Source organism: Python bivittatus, unplaced genomic scaffold, assembly GCF_059951505.1.
Source record: "Python bivittatus isolate LINGU-HERP-01145 unplaced genomic scaffold, Pbiv_v1 ctg000440_np1212, whole genome shotgun sequence".
In the NCBI taxonomy this organism is placed as follows: Eukaryota; Metazoa; Chordata; class Lepidosauria; order Squamata; family Pythonidae; genus Python; species Python bivittatus.
In genome coordinates this window covers 1,957,835-1,973,225 of record NW_028277063.1, presented here as the reverse complement: position 1 = coordinate 1,973,225, position 15,391 = coordinate 1,957,835, and the positions used below count along the sequence as shown (strand labels likewise).

The 15,391-nt window shown below is 44.3% G+C and overlaps 1 protein-coding gene across 1 annotated transcript; it reads left to right on the top strand.

The window, feature by feature from the left end:
- Positions 1-9,747: 9,747 nt before the first annotated feature.
- On the top strand, positions 9,748-15,029 carry LOC103061521 (zymogen granule membrane protein 16-like). Its single transcript, XM_007432216.3, has 4 exons — positions 9,748-10,176; positions 11,059-11,137; positions 13,519-13,651; positions 14,106-15,029. Exons 1-4 carry the CDS (start codon positions 10,123-10,125, stop codon positions 14,467-14,469), a joined length of 630 nt encoding a protein of 209 aa, XP_007432278.1. The 5' UTR covers positions 9,748-10,122; the 3' UTR covers positions 14,470-15,029.
- The last annotated feature ends 362 nt before the right edge of the window (positions 15,030-15,391 follow it).

Sequence of the window (15,391 nt, the reverse complement as noted above, 5' to 3'; positions counted from 1 at the left end):
GGGAAGGAAGAGAAAAGGTCTTTGAAACGCTAGCACTCTTTTCACAAATGAAGCTGAAATAGTTTACAGGTATTTCATCTTTAGCGACTGTGGGGAGAATTCCAGCAGCTAATGACGGTCAAACCCTGAAAAGTGGTTCCCATTTGCTAGTAAGAAGATGGGAACCACTTCCTGGCCCCTTCTTACCCAGGGCTCTTTAACCAAGATTATTGGCTTAGCAAATATATTGTGTTCTTTATTTTCACCGTATCTCACACCTCCCTTCCGTTCTTCCTTTTCCTAATCTCGCTTGGAGGGCTAAGGGAGGAGGTGATCCCAGGAGGTAAAAAGCTCTGTGGGTGAACTAGGAGCCTCACCATTCAGGGCTTATCAAAACTGTAACCCTGGCTCTGAGTTCCCACATCTGTAAACCCCAAATGGTGGCTCCTTTAGGTCCGGGTGGCCTGGTAAAACTTCTCCAACCTGTTCTGTGTAATTTGGAGATTCAGCAGGTGGTGACTATGGACACAACCATCTCTGAAGATAGTCTCCTCCTTTTAAGATTACCTTCCCCCTGGAGCAGTGTTCTTCAACCTTGGGAACTTTAAGATGTGTGGACTTCAACTCCCAGAATTCCCCAGCCAGCCATGCTGGCTGGGGAATTCTGGGAGTTGAAGTCCACACATCTTAAAGTTCCCAAGGTTGAGGAACACTGCCCTGGAGGATTGTGGGCACCCACAAAATTAAGCTTATTTGATGTTCTACGCATTTGAGGAATAACTAGCCGACTTCGGTTTCTCTTTGGCTAATTGTGGTGGTTTGGATTCTTCTATTGTTTGCTTTTAGGTCGATGTGATGTCTTTGAGGGTCATGTTGTGTGCAATTAAGTCATCTTAGGCACACAGTGGAGAAACACTGCTTTTAAAAATATGTATTAAATAAACAGACTTCAACACAACCCCAGAGGACAGCCACGCTGGAATAGTCCCAACGCTCAAATTCCACTTTTGCCGGTTCGACGTAATCCTTTCGGCTCTCGAAAACCTGCATCATTTTTTTTGAGGGACCCAGCAAAGGGTTGGGGGGCTGTTATTTTTTCAGCAGGAAACTTACAAGGTGCAGATGGATCTTCATACAGCCTTTCCGCTTCTCGATGCTAAGTTTGCTCTGTTCGTTTTTACCATCTCCCCCTCCTTCAGTTCTTCCTTTTACCTAATCTCAAGGATTTCCTCGACAGGTAGAGCGGGAATGTCATAGAAGTTTTAAAAACTGAAGGTTTAAACAAACCTTAAGTTTTACATAGGGGTGTATTATTATTACACTAGTAATAGTGTGTTGTTATTACCCTAGTCATAGTGGATGATTTTGATTGCCAGCTTTTCCTTTTTGTTCACCAATTTACTTTCCCACTTCCCGATACTCATTTCTTTCCCTCGCTCCCTGCTTTTCTTTCAAGCCTCTGGCTCCTTTTGTTGAGTTCCTCCCCGCCACCTCCTCCCCCAGAATTTCCTTCTCTGTCTGTCTGACTCATTCTCCTTTTTCTTGTCCTTGCCCTTACGGCCTCCTGGCTCTGCATTCCTGTCCCCTGAGTTCATACCAGCCTGTCCCTGACACCACCCAGTGACTCATCTGAGGGTGGGGGGGGCAGGGGAGGAGGAGAGAAAGAGGGCAAAATTAGAGGTATTTCTCCCTGCGGTCGGTCGGTGGCTGCTGTAGAGAAACCCACAGCACCTGAGACGTCCCAATAGCCCCGCAGACCGAGCCAAGGACAACTCTCCGCTCCACAACGCTTCTCTTATTTTTCCCTTGGAATGACAGCCTGAAAGAACTCCAGGCTGAATTTAATTTAACTCAAATCCAGACATAGGAGGAGGCAAGAAAGTCTTGGAACATTCAAAGCTGTAACAACAAAGAGCAGCGTTTCTCAGCCTTGACAACTTGAAGATGTATGGACTTCAATGCCCAGAATTCCCCAGCCAACATGGGGAATTCTGGAAGATGAAGTCCACACATCAGTTGAGAAATGCTGACTTAGAGGCTTGAAAACGTTTCTTGGGGGTTTGGAGCGTGCACAGAGCGCTTTCCATCAGATCAGCATCTCTGAAAAGGGGGGAAGAAGCTTTGCCATCACTTAGATTGGCATGACAAATGTGCAAGCTTCTGGATGAGACTGGCCTCCTTGTCTCGGAGCTGCATGAAAAACAGGGCTTAATTCTCTGCTTGAGTCAAATGAGCACAGAAGGTCATCTGCTCATGTGCTTTTACTGGAGCTGCTCCAGGACTTTTTTAGGGTAGGGCCCCTAGACAGGGAGCAGGCACCCCTTGACTTGCCATGAAGGCAAAAGGTTTCCTCTGCTATGTGCTGGCTGTGTTCACACATCAGTGATTTTCTAAGTTTGCACAATATATCAGATGCTAGGGAGCCAACGCCAGAAAGCTTCTCTGCAGTAGCGCTGACACTATGTCATGGGATCCCCAAGGAGATCTGACCGGCCCGTCCCGGGTAGCTTTCAGGAACTGCTTAAAAACAAGACCATTTTGCAAGGACCTTTCCCTAACTCCTCTTGTTCTTACGATTGCCTTCTCTTCTTCCTCCTTGGTTTCATTTCTGCAATTTGGGATTGTATGTTGGTTTAATTCTGTTGTGGTTTTAATTGGTGGAGATGCAAGATGGTAGTGGGGAAAAAATCAAAACGGTAACTAAACCAAACGAGCTGGACTCACGCAGCATCCTAAGACAGATAACCAAACACACACGCACACTTAAAATTAAATAAGCTTGGGGTGTTGCGCGAATGCATTGGCTGGGCTAGGCCTGTTATGTGAAGATAGCTGTTGTGTCCTGAGTAACTGTTAAAGGGGTAGTGGACCCAAGGGGGTCCACAAGGGGGTCAAAAAGTCAAGATGGGGGCCTCAACCATGCAATTGAAGCCCTGCTCCTTTTTATGCATGGATGTGGCTGCCATCTTGACTTTTTTGCCCCACCCCTGCAGACACCCCAGACAGATGATAACTATAGCTGCAGAATTTTCATAACTCGGATAAGCTTGAGCACCAGTTTGGTTTAGAGCAGTGTTTCTGGACCTTGGCCACTTTAAGATGTGTGGACTTCAACTCCCAGAATTTCCCAGCCAGCAAGGCTGGCTGGGGAATTCTGGGAGTTGAAGTCCACACATCTTAAAGATGCCAAGGTCCAGAAACACTGGTTTAGAGGAGCAAGTATGCACATTTCTGGATTAGACGAGATTCTTCGATCAAGCGAATGGAAAAATCTTACTTACATCTCCATCGCTGTCACAGAACTTCAGTCTTTCCGGCCTATTTCGCTCTAGTTGGGGGATTTGTGAATCTTCTTAGGCCTGGAAGGTACCAGGTGTTCTGTACTTCCGATGAATAACCGACTGGCAGAGGCTTGCCAGGGCTTTCTAGCAAGAGTTGGAAAAGAATCTGAATTTCCCAGCCAGGGCAAAGTGTGCTCTACGGCTGGGGCTCATCTTGTGTGGGTGAAAATGCCAATCATTCACATGAGTGTCAAAAAAAAAAAAAAAAGTTTGATTTATAAGGCCTGAACCAGTTTAATTACTGCAGCTTCCACCCCCAAACCAGAGGACTTGAAGTTCTGCTTGATGAGAGGAAATGTTTAGTATTTAGTCTAATTTCCAGAATTCCTTGGCAGGAGCTAGTTTTAAATTTCCAGTGAATGGGATCGTCTCATTTCCTGCCTGGAAGCGATTTTGTGGTCAAGTTGAGGAGGCGGTGTCATTAAGCACCATCCCTAACCCAAAGAGGGAGAGGAAAATCCAAGTTTGTCAATGAGGCACCAACAGTTCGCACCAATCACTTGGTTTGGTTTAATTAATCTGGGTTAATTCCAAAAATGATGAAAAAGGAGGCAGTCTTCTCTCCACCAAAATGCCATGGAACCGACTGGTTGAAGGCTGTTTAGACCTCATCCTTAATTTTTCTTTTCTTGAAATGCCGTAGCTCTATTTTAATTTTATTTCGGTTGTAATTCGAGATGTTACAACACCCCATCTGTATAGGCATATATGCATACAGTTTTAAAAAAAACCAAAAAGGGGCTATCATATCCGGGCTGCAAACTTTCAGAGGACCACCAGGTGGCAGCAACGTTATGCCAGAGATCCAACTCCTTGCTGCCAACTAGCTGTCATTCAGAAATGTACAGCCCAAACCTGATAACTTAATTAAAAAGTGACTTCCAGTTAACAACCAAGTCTTCAATAAGCTATCTTGATTTACTCCTTAAGTATGAATTTCCTTTCCTACCTGATTTTTTGGAATTTCTATTCATTGCCCATAAGCAAGAGAGGGCTAGTTGCCAAACGAGGGTGAGGAACAATTGCATTGTAGCTACCGTATAAGGCAGCCTTTCTCAACCAGGCAGGGCTCTGGATGTCAGACTACAGCTCCCATCATTCACGGTGGCCTGACCACTCTAAAGGGCTGTCAAGTAGAGAAAGGTGGTGGTAAATCCTAAGGTGGAACAGTGGCTGGTTTTTGAATTGGAAGAAAGAGATCCATTTCATTTTTTTCTTTTTAATTCTCCATGTAAAAAAAGCACATGCTTGAAGTAGATGATTTTGTTCCAGCTCACCTACTGAAGGTTTATGTTTTTATTTGTTAAATAAAGGTAATTCCTTTCTTACGGTGAAGGGAGGTAATCCTTTTATCACCTTGACTGGGTTCACACAACACTCAGGCTGAAATGGCAGTTGCCTGGTTTATATTGTATGAACTCAGCCAATGGGTCATTCCTGAAACTCTGCTTGGTCTAACCAGGGGTTAGCTTGTTGTCTGGACACAGCCGTTCTGTGGCATCGCTGGAATCCAGGGAGCGAAGGCTGCTTCCGAATCACCCTCCAGCCTAGGCGGAACTGTGCTTGTCCGGAGGCAGACTCACTGAGCGTTGGGTCCCCTTGGCCACATAAAGAGAAGGAAGCCAGTGGTGATCATGAAATCCATAAAGTGGAAAAATCATCTTTCCCATCCCATCGGCCGAAAAGAAAGAAAATGCCAGCAAAGGGAGGGAGGAGGAAGATGAAAGAGATGGAAACCAGAAGATGAGGAAGCCCAGACGGATAAAGTCATCAGGAAGGTATGCGCAGGGCTCTTGCGTGCGCTGGATGGCTGGAGCGAGCAAGCCAGCCGGAACAGGCGAATGATTCACAGACGAGCAGGAGAATCTGAGCGAAGCCAAGGCTTTTCAGACAGCCCCAGGCACACGCAGAGGAGAACCGAGAGGCGCCTGGCCACCTTCTGCAGCTCCCTGTCCAAGCTGGGCTACCAAGCGAGACTTGGCAACCCTCCCGGTCAACTATGGTGCCCAAGGGGTCTGGTTCATAGCCTCCCTGGCCAGGCTGCTGCTTCCCTATCAAAAACACCCTTTGGTTTTTCAGCTTTTGCAAAATGCGAAAAAGGAGAAGCGTCCAACGATTGCTGAAAAGGGAGAATGAGTCAGAAGAGAAGGACAGGACAGAGGAAGTGGGGGAGGACTGACTCTCCTTTTTTACTGTAATCAAGTTCTGTGTCCTTAATAGTCAGGTTGCAGGGAGGAATTCAGCAATGGCTGGGATAGTATACGTGAACTGCTTTGAACCCTTAAGAGGAGCACTGAATTAAAAGACCATTTTGAGGTATTCTAGATATCATATCTTCAAAAATTCCAGATATCCTGGTTCACCGATAGCCATTTTTCCCCTCAGGGTTCCCGGTCTTTCAAGCAATGGCTTGAAAAAATAAAATATCAGACAGTTTAAGCTTTTCTGATTCTTGCATCTCCATGCCTAAGTTCTGTTCCTGGAGTAAAAAAAAGGGATGTCGAGATATAGATCAGTGAAGCCGCATCCATCAGGGCAAGAGTTGCTCAACAAGATGGGTGGTGACAAATTTGATATATAAATCAATAAGATAAATAAATAAAAGATCAAAAAAGCAAAAAGTGCATCAATTTCCCTAAGGTATCCTTAAGGCTTGGGACAAATACAGAATTTTTGGAAACTTACAAGGAATTTCTCAGCTTTATAATGCTTCTTCCCAGTCTCTCTCAACATGGACTAAGTTGCCTTTTATGAGATGAATGTCCGTTGACTCATCTACTATCTCTTGACATTTATGCCTGGGTTCTTGTCGATCCTTTTTCCAGCCTCCCCACAATTTCTCATGAGCTCCATTTTAAAGAGGGCAAGGAATTGTTGCAACTTCTGAATGCTTCCTGGCTGCAGAAATGCTGCCCCCAGCACCTCCAACTTTTATTTCCCCCTAATTCAATGCAGCCACGTTAGGGGTAAGAAAAAACAGGATTTTAAAAATTATTTCCTATGGACCCAGGGGAATTTGCAGGGTGTGACCAGAAAAATTTAAGACAGGCCGTGACGTTGCACATTAAAAACGTTGCGAGCTTCAATCGCCAGCCACGGCCCCATCTTGACTTTTTTGACCACATCCTGCAAACACCACTGGGTCCCAGGAAGTCCAGTTGCCTGATTCTTCCCTCCAAAATAATGGGTGGCAGAGCCTCACAGATTTAATTCACCTCGGCTGGAGTCAAGGGAGAAAATTTTATTTGAATGCCAGTACCACTGAGGATGACTTCACCTTCTCCCAATTATGGGCTGAAGATGAGATGAAAACAACATCATGGGAATATGCCAGCAAAAAGGGGTTGCCGGGACATTCCTGTGCCCTAGTAAGGGGCATGTACGGAAGGGCCATGCTTTCGTGTCTGCTGGGGGGGGTCAAATAAGTCAAGATGGTGATTGCAACTGTGTGGATCAAAGCCCTGCCCCTTTTAAATGTCCCTCAAAAGAGGCGGGGCTTCAATCCACCATCTTGGCTTCTTTGATTTCCCTGCTGTGGTGCTAAACATTAGGACTGATCATCTTCTGTTGGGACTTCAACTCCCAGAATTCCTGGCCCGTCCCACCCATCAGCCATCCAGAAAGACACAGCTTGCGATGCTTGGGTTAAAGCTATACGATCGGGCTGTTTTATTTGTGAACAGTAATAATACAAATCAACGGATAAAAAAATCACCAGACAGACTTTACAGAACAAAGTTGATCTCAAGGCAGCAGCGTGATGGAAAATTATGACAATATGGGCTGAGCCACACCAATATTATTTATTTATTTGTTGTATTCGTATAGCCGCCCATCTCACAAAAAAAGTGACTCTGGGCGGCGTACAATGCTCAGTTAAAAAGAAAACCAATAAATACATATAAAAGCAATCATTCAAACTATAAAAACCATACAAAACACACAGAGGATGATGTTAACTGTAGCAAGGGAGCCATCGCAAAATCTCCCCAGTCCCCAGGGACCCCCAGGCCTGGTCACATAGCCAGGTCTTGAGGGATTTGCGGCATGTTAAGAGGGACGGGGCTAACCCCACTTCCTGGCAGAGAAGATGCCACAAGGCGGGCGCCCGGGCAGGCCTTCTCTGCCAGACCTGAATGGGACCGGCAGATGTAATCAGGGAGAAGCGGTCCCTCAAATATTATGGGCTCTGCTGCCATCGTGTGGCAGTTCTGTGCCTCTGCATAATGTTCCTCTGGGCATCGCCATCTGGGCAGGAGCCCACTGCCTGCCCAGGAAACCCTCTGGGGAAGAGGATTTCACAGGGCTGAGAGTCCACCTGCTTCAAGGGAGGCTCCTCACCAACTGCAGATTCATAAACCACAACATTGGGCATGGATGGAAATGGATATCCACCGGCTGTGTTCACACAACATGCTAAGCGTGCTTAGTTTGAACACTGGACAGTTTTTCATAGCTTGGTAGTCTGTGTTAAGCCAGGCCAATTTTATTTATTGGATTTTTATCCTGCCTTTCTTCCAGAAACTTTAGTGGTATATGTAGCATTCCTTCTTCCATGTCTTTCACAACAACAACCACCCCATGAAATATTTCACCATTGAGCGTCCGGGTGAGACTGAGTTTGAACCTAGACCATCTCTGTCCAGGTCTAACACCTGTACCCGTGCACCACACTGGCTCTTTCATTTGATAAATTTATAGTTCAGTGTGTTGTACAAACCCTGAATATGGGTTAACTCACAGAATAAGTGGAGCATGTGGTATGAATGCAACCAAAGTGGTCCATCTTGAATGGAGGTGCATCCTGTTCTTTTTCTCAAGGTCCTCTTTTTCAATTTCCGTTCTCCTCCTTGAGAAACAAACCCCTTTCTGAGCACGCTGCATGAGAGCCAACAATATCTGAGAGAAGGAAATGGAGATCTTGGTTTGACCTTCTGGACGTGATGAGAGCTGCAGTTCTGTTCCTACGGAAGGCAGCAGGTCCCTTCGACTCCTGACTTTGACCCCGCTGTCCCATGCGGGGGAGGCTCCATAAATGTGGTGCATTGCCCAAACAGCTGCAGGAGCTTGAAATTGCGTGAAACTGGCCCTCTAAGTATCGACTAGCAAGATGACAACAGTAGTGCTTTTATGTAAATCCTTAGAAATAATAAAAATAAAAATAGCGGCCATGTGAAACCCCTTGTGGCAGAAGCAACAGAAAACCCATAATGCACACAATGGTGACAAAACCAGGAACACACAGCTGGCAGAATCTGCCTCCCTTTCCCTTAAGTCAGTGTTGTCCAAACTTGGCCACTTTAAGATGAGCATGGCTGGCTGGGGAATTCTGGGAGTTGAAGTCCACTCATCTTAAAGTGGCCATGTTTGGACAACACTGACTTAAGTCAAGCTTCTAGGCGATACAGGATTAAGCAGCCTTTCCAGAGAGCACGAGATCTGTTTTTTGAACAGGGGTTTACAGCTTTTTCAAAGAGTGCTAAACCCATGGACATAAGGTGCCTATCTAAGAGCTGACCAGAGCTATGGAAAGCATTAGATGGACATTGCATGGACACATCTGTGCAAGGCAGGTGTCTGGTTCTGCTGCAGCCCGGTCAAAATGACCACGGTGGGAAGGGGATATTAACCGATCGGTAACCTCAGACAGAGGAGAGGAACAGATCTGAAAACCCCATTGCAACTCATTCTCTTTATTTCTGAAGTTGAGGTGAAGACCATCCAGTGGGGAACCCAAAGGACATGGACATGGACAAAGCCACTTATTTTTCAGCAGGGGAGAACCAAATCATGATGGGGTGTGCTTCATCTTGTGAAGGGAGAGAGTCAAACAAGGTTTCCTGAAGCAGTGTTGTTCAACCTCGGCAACTTTTAGGAGGTGTGGACTTCAACTCCCAGAATCCCCCAGCCAGCACGAAGTCCACACCTCTGAAAAGTTGCTGAGATTGAGAAACACTGTCTTGAAGGATAATACAGAAGAAGAAACTCCATGCTGCAATACTGTATTGCAAATCCCACTCGTATAGGATCTAAGGCAGTGTTTCTCAACCTTGGCAACTTTAAGATACGTGGACTTCAACTCCCAGAATTCCCCAGCCAGCAAGGCTGGCTGGGGAATTCTGGGAGTTGAAGTCCACATATCTTAAAGTTGCCAAGGTTGAGAAACACTGATCTAAGGATTCACTGCACCTTTTTCCCTGTGTCCTGGGCTACCATGGGTGTCTGCAAGAAGGTCAATAAAGTCAAGATGGCGGTCATGACCATAAGATCAAAGCCCTGCCCCTTTTCACATGTGTCACCAGGGCAGGGCTTTGATTGCATGGTCACGGTCCCCATCCTGACTTTTTTTATCTCCCCACGACACGCCTCTAGGCTGCTGTTTAAGCTACATATATAGAAAGGTAACCTTTTTTTCCCCGATGCCAATCAATTTCTTTATCCAAGGTAGCAGTGAATTAGAAAAGCAGCCCATATTTTTATTTGCCATGCAAATCTGAAAACTGAAGTATGAAAAATTATTTGGTTAAAAAGTCCAGTGTAAGCATCCAAGCGTATGGTCATCCCAGGATTGCTTTCTGGAATGAAGATCTCCTAAATAGGAACAGGAAATCTTAGCTCACAACAGAAGCCTTGTTAGTGTGCCCTGCTGCTAACAACAGGTAAAATGAAACTCCAGAAATTACCCAAATGGTTGCCAAACCAATAGGAGCTCCTTTCTCTCAAATCAGGCCCCATTTGCAGCAGGAGCGGAGACTGAAAACAACAGATTATTTGAAATCTAAAGCCTCAGAAGCACAATGAGATGAATGCGATTGCCTTGGGCTCCTCTCACCAAATAACAATTCACCTTCGCAAGGTAAATTACAGAGCTGCACTGCAGAAATATGTAAATATTGTAAGTAGATTCACTTATGGTAATAATTACAGGAGTGAAAAGATGATGATGACATTTTCATGGGGAGAATCTCTTTCATGTTTGGGAAGGAAGGAAGGAAGGAAGGAAGGAAGGAAGGAAGGAAGGAAGGAAGGAAGGAAGGAAGGAAGGAAGGAAGGAAGGAAGGAAGGAAGGAAGGAAGGAAGGAAAGGAGAGGAGGAGGAGGAGGAGGAGGAGGAGGAGGAGGAGGGTTCCAGATCCAGTCCAAAATACATTGACTTAGAAATACATTTCACTGAAATTAATAGGACCTGCTTCTGAATCAACATAGAAATATGGGAGGGGTGGTATTTTAATCACACAGCAATCCGGGCCTTTTTCTCTTTACTTGTATGGTTTTTTTCTCTTTAGATATTTGCCTTTGCACTCTTATTTCAGCCAACGTCACTGAAATCCGAAATCTTTGCACCCTAATACCGTGGTAGAAGTCTCAATTTTAAATAGAATAACTTGTGATCTTTAACCATCACCTTGGGGAAGTTTCTTTGTGAATTCTGAACAGCATTCTTGAGCCAACAATTCCTTCTTGCAGTTGCCTCTCCCTGAAAAAAAAAAAAATCGGTATTTCACGAGAGCCGGCGTTTGCTTTCCATATTTCGCTGCATCTTATCTGCTTCTAACTGAACAACTGCCTACCATCCCTGAGTTAAGCTGATATCCCAGCCTCTTTGCTGCTGCAATCATGAATTTACAGCGGTGCGTCTGGGAGGAAGAACTGTTTAATTCAATGGTGCTTCAGGCACAGAACTGTATTGTAAAAGATAACATGTTATCTGTAACTCTCCTCTCTTCTGTAACCTTCAGATTAAGCATATTTCGCCTTCCGAGATGCTGTTTTTTGTGTTTCTTTCTCTTCTTTATGCTGGAGTGTCAACTACTTCAGGTAAGGTCTAGAAACAGGGCAGCTCTCATTGAATTCTATCCAGTGCCTGGGAAGCAAGAATTATGGAACATTGTGATAATTTGCACTAAGAATGGTGTGTGTGTGTGTGTGTGTGTGTGTGTGTGACTATGTCAGGTGCAAGGGCCAGATGTGTACTGTAGACAAAAGTCAGAGGTAGGGGAGCCCCCAACCTTGTGGTTAACCACAGGGTTTTGCGGAATATCTGTTGCAACTTTATTATTTTTTTATCTAGATTTATAAGGCTGCCCATCTCAACATGACTGCGTGATGCAAAACACAAAAAACAAACAATAAACCCAAAAAAACACACCACACTCCCAAACCCTATAACATTAAAACATGTACAATATATAAATATAAAATCCAAAATATAAAATGGCGACCAAGCACATAACACAGTGTTAATCAACCTTGGCGACTTGAAGACGTGTGGACTTCAACTCCCAGAATTCCCCAGCCAGCCATGCTGGCTGGGGAATTCTGGGAGTTGAAGTCCATACATCTTCAAGTCACCAAGGCTTAGAAACCTGACATAGCAGAACTACTAAAAGGGGACTCCAGTCAGTTGGCCCCTAATGCTTGGGGAAAGGCCAGGTCCTAACAGCTTTCCTAAAGGCAAGGAGAGCTGGGGCCTGTCGTATATCGAGGGGGGGGGATCATTCCAGAGAACAGGGGCAGCCACAGAAAAGGCATGTTTTCTAGGTCTGTAAGATTGCAAGATTTAAAGAAGGAACCTGTTACCTGTTTGACTAGAAATGGATTAGTTAAAACAGCTTTCCCCAGCCCCAGTATACCGATTGTTGCAGTAAATCAGAGTCACCTGCAAGGGCTGTCTGAAAAAAAGATAATCTGAATTAAATCACTGCCTGTAGTTGATTACATAGCTCTCCAAAATGACAGGCCAGGATTACATGATTCAAATGTAAGTGCCTTGTTTGAAAATTGTAACTCTAATTTATTACCAGTTTAGCGGCCAAGCTTGTACTGAGTAGACAAATCCCGTAGTCCCAGCAATGAAGGAATGGCTAACCAAAATTCTCCACATTGTCTGCATATAAATTCTCTTCTGCCTCAGCATCTGGCTGGCCTTATATGGACTAAGAAACTAAGCAGGCTCCTTGACTCAAATAAAACTTCATTACTGTATACGTCTTAAATTTCATTCATTTTTTTTCTCCTGCTTTCTCTGGGAGTGAGTCTGAAGTAAAGCATCGACTTACAGTATTGAGGAATTGTTATGTACAATAGCCTTGTAAATAAGTCTGCAAAGGTTACTAGCCTAAAACATATAGAAATCAACCAATAATTTATATTATTTATAAATAATATTTATAATGTGCCCCCTTGGGGTATGGCCCAACTGCCATCCAAAATAAAAAGTAAATCTCAGTTAAAATTGCATATAAGCAATAACATCAATCATTTTTTTTCTTCCTAGCATTTTTCCCACAGAAGCAGGGTCTGCTTTTTTTCAGATCAACCAAATGTTGATCCTTTGGTTGCCACAGGAATTGATTGACCAGCTTGTCACCCAAGCCTGACATCTGGATCAAAGTCACTCAGCCAGCTTTCATGCTTAAGGCAGGACTAGTACTCATGGTCTCTCAGTTTCTAGCCTGGAGCCTTAACCACTAGACCAAACTGGCTCTCTAAGCCAGTATTTCTCAACTTTGGCCATTTTAAGATGTGTGGACTTCAACTCCCAGAATTCCCCAGCCAGCTGGCTGGGGAATTCTGGGAGTTGAAGTCCACGCATCTTAAAATGGCCAAGATTGAGAAATACCGTTCTAAGCAATGACATCAATATACACCATAATATATTTGCATAATAGAAAGAATACTTATACAATTATAAAATCCTAAACCTATATGTAATCCTGACACCTGTACCATCTAACTTTGCTAGTAAGACCTATCAAAACAAAAACCAAAAAAACCCACCGGCCCTACCATCTAACTACTAGCTACTTCTAACTATTGCTCTGCTTCATTAAATAAGTACATTTCCAAACATGTGTGATACTCTGTTTTGAGTATGAGTTTCAACTGAACATGTAACTGTTTCAGTAAGATTTGGGCTCCTGGACAATGGGAGGTGAGGGCAGGAATCTGCAGGATCCTCTTCCTGTCTCTAGCAGTCTTCGTGCACCAGCCTGCTTGATTGCTTGTATCGAATTCCAGGTCACTTCTGGGGATTAATCTGTATGCAAATATGAGGCTGTTTAATCAGGGGAAGCAAAATGGGGCATAGTCTCATAGCTATTCTGCAGGGACATGAGAAGCTAAAGAATGGATTGATTGATTAATTAATTAATCACCTTGTTAAATTAACTGGTTGCTCCTCTTCTTTATGAATCCAGTCCAGGGAAAGTTCTCCTCCTACTCTGGAGAATATGGTGGTAGTGGTGGGGACCATTTTGATCAATCAAGTAACCAGCTGGAAGGCCCTGTATCAGCTTTGAAAATAAGGTCAAATGACAGTTGTATATTAAGGTGTGTATGTCTTTTTAAACCCTATGTGTCTGTAGCTGGGGGGACTTAACAGCACTTGACAGTTAAGAATTATGAATCAGCTGAGGAGAGGATAAGTAACCTATATGTGGAAACTTATGTGTAAGGGCTGCAGATCCAGAATAGAGAACTTATCTAGAACAATGCTGAGGGGGGAAAAGGGATGAATGAGCGCAGGGATTCTTCTAGATCCATTGACCATATGAAATGTAGTTCATATATACTGGATTACAGTGCTATCATCTCCACCCAGACTGAAGAAGAGCTGGTAAATGCTCATCTCAGCAGACTTGGGTAGGAAGGGGTCTTTCATATATATATACACACTGGATGTGAAAGACCCCTTCCTACCCAAGTCTGCTGAGATGAACATCCACCATGAATTCCCATCTAAGATGCAGCTGCATGTAACATCATGCTTCTCTTGTCCATGCAGCATCCAGGTTCGCTATGGTGACACATGGTCCAGCAATGAAGGAAGCACAGCCGGCAGCCCATCTGACATGCGCTTGGCCTTCGGAGAGGGGCTGGTGCAGGCGCATGGCCGTTTTGGAAACTCTGTGGAATATCTGGCCTTCCGCACCAACTTGGGCCATGTCTTTGCCTTCGGGTCGAGTTCTGGTTTGGGAACGTCTTTCACTGCAGAGCCTGCATACCCCAACACAGTTCTGCGGTTCATCAGTGGAAGGTCGGGATTGCTGGTCAATGCCATTGGTTTCCACTGGGACGAAGAGCAATGGATTAGGGGATGGAATGAATCCATTCACTCCCCAAATCCACCACCAGTGACCCAGATATAGATCTCTCTACCTTTGGTCATCACCCTTGAAATCAATAAAAATTCCCAAAGTTAAACAATGGCTCCCTTTTACTATGTCCTTTGGATCTTGAGGGTATGGGAAAAGAAAAGGTGAAGGGGAGTGACATGCTTCTGTTGCTCATATCCTTGTTCTGATAGTCCCTTCATTAATTTTGATTTTGCTCATTAAAGAGAGGTTGAGATCAAAACATGGATCAAAGCACTAAGAAAGTAGTACAATCCTCCTGCACAGCTAACTCTATCCAGAGACACAGTGGGACTTCTACAGAAAAGGTGGATGTTCTTCCTTGAAAGACAACTTGTTCAACTCACCCAATAAATGTAATGGGAAGAAGGAATAACCTTGAGGAACAGGAGGAAGAGCCATAATCAGGACAATGGTCAGATAAAAGAAACCTGAGTCTGGGCCAGAACTGTAACCTGAGAAAGCAGACAAGACCCTCTCTAGTCCTCACAAAGATAAAGGGAGGGAGATGGGAAGCGCATTCAGATTTGCAAGATCGTGTTATTGTAACCTTATAATAAAAGTAGTATTAGCATTCATAATTTCCTAGTCTGGTCTACTTTGAAGGGCTGACAACAGGATACTTTGACTTGGCTGTGGGCTCTTCATGAACTGTCGCAAGCTCTGGATAGGCACAGGTTCCCCTTCCTTATGCTAGAATATATCGCAGCTTTGATCTCACACTCTTCAAAAACATTATAATCTGATCTAGATAAACTGCAGCAATCTGAAGTTCCCAAGAGCAGGTTGGAGTATAGAATTAAAACTGGAACATGATTTGAAGAGGACAAAATATATGTGGCAATAACACCCAATAGACAGATAGAGATGATAGAGAGAGATAGAGACTGATAGATAGATAGATAGATAGATAGATAGATAGATAGATAGATAGATA

Bases quoted from the DNA above. Each gene is read 5' to 3' on its own strand.
- LOC103061521 (XM_007432216.3), top strand. From the start codon at position 10,123: ATGAATGCGATTGCCTTGGGCTCCTCTCACCAAATAACAATTCACCTT. The intron at 11,138-13,518 runs GTAAGGTCTAGA...TTATGAATCCAG, and splicing joins TGGAGTGTCAACTACTTCAG to TCCAGGGAAAGTTCTCCTCC. The intron at 13,652-14,105 runs GTGTGTATGTCT...TTGTCCATGCAG, and splicing joins AATGACAGTTGTATATTAAG to CATCCAGGTTCGCTATGGTG.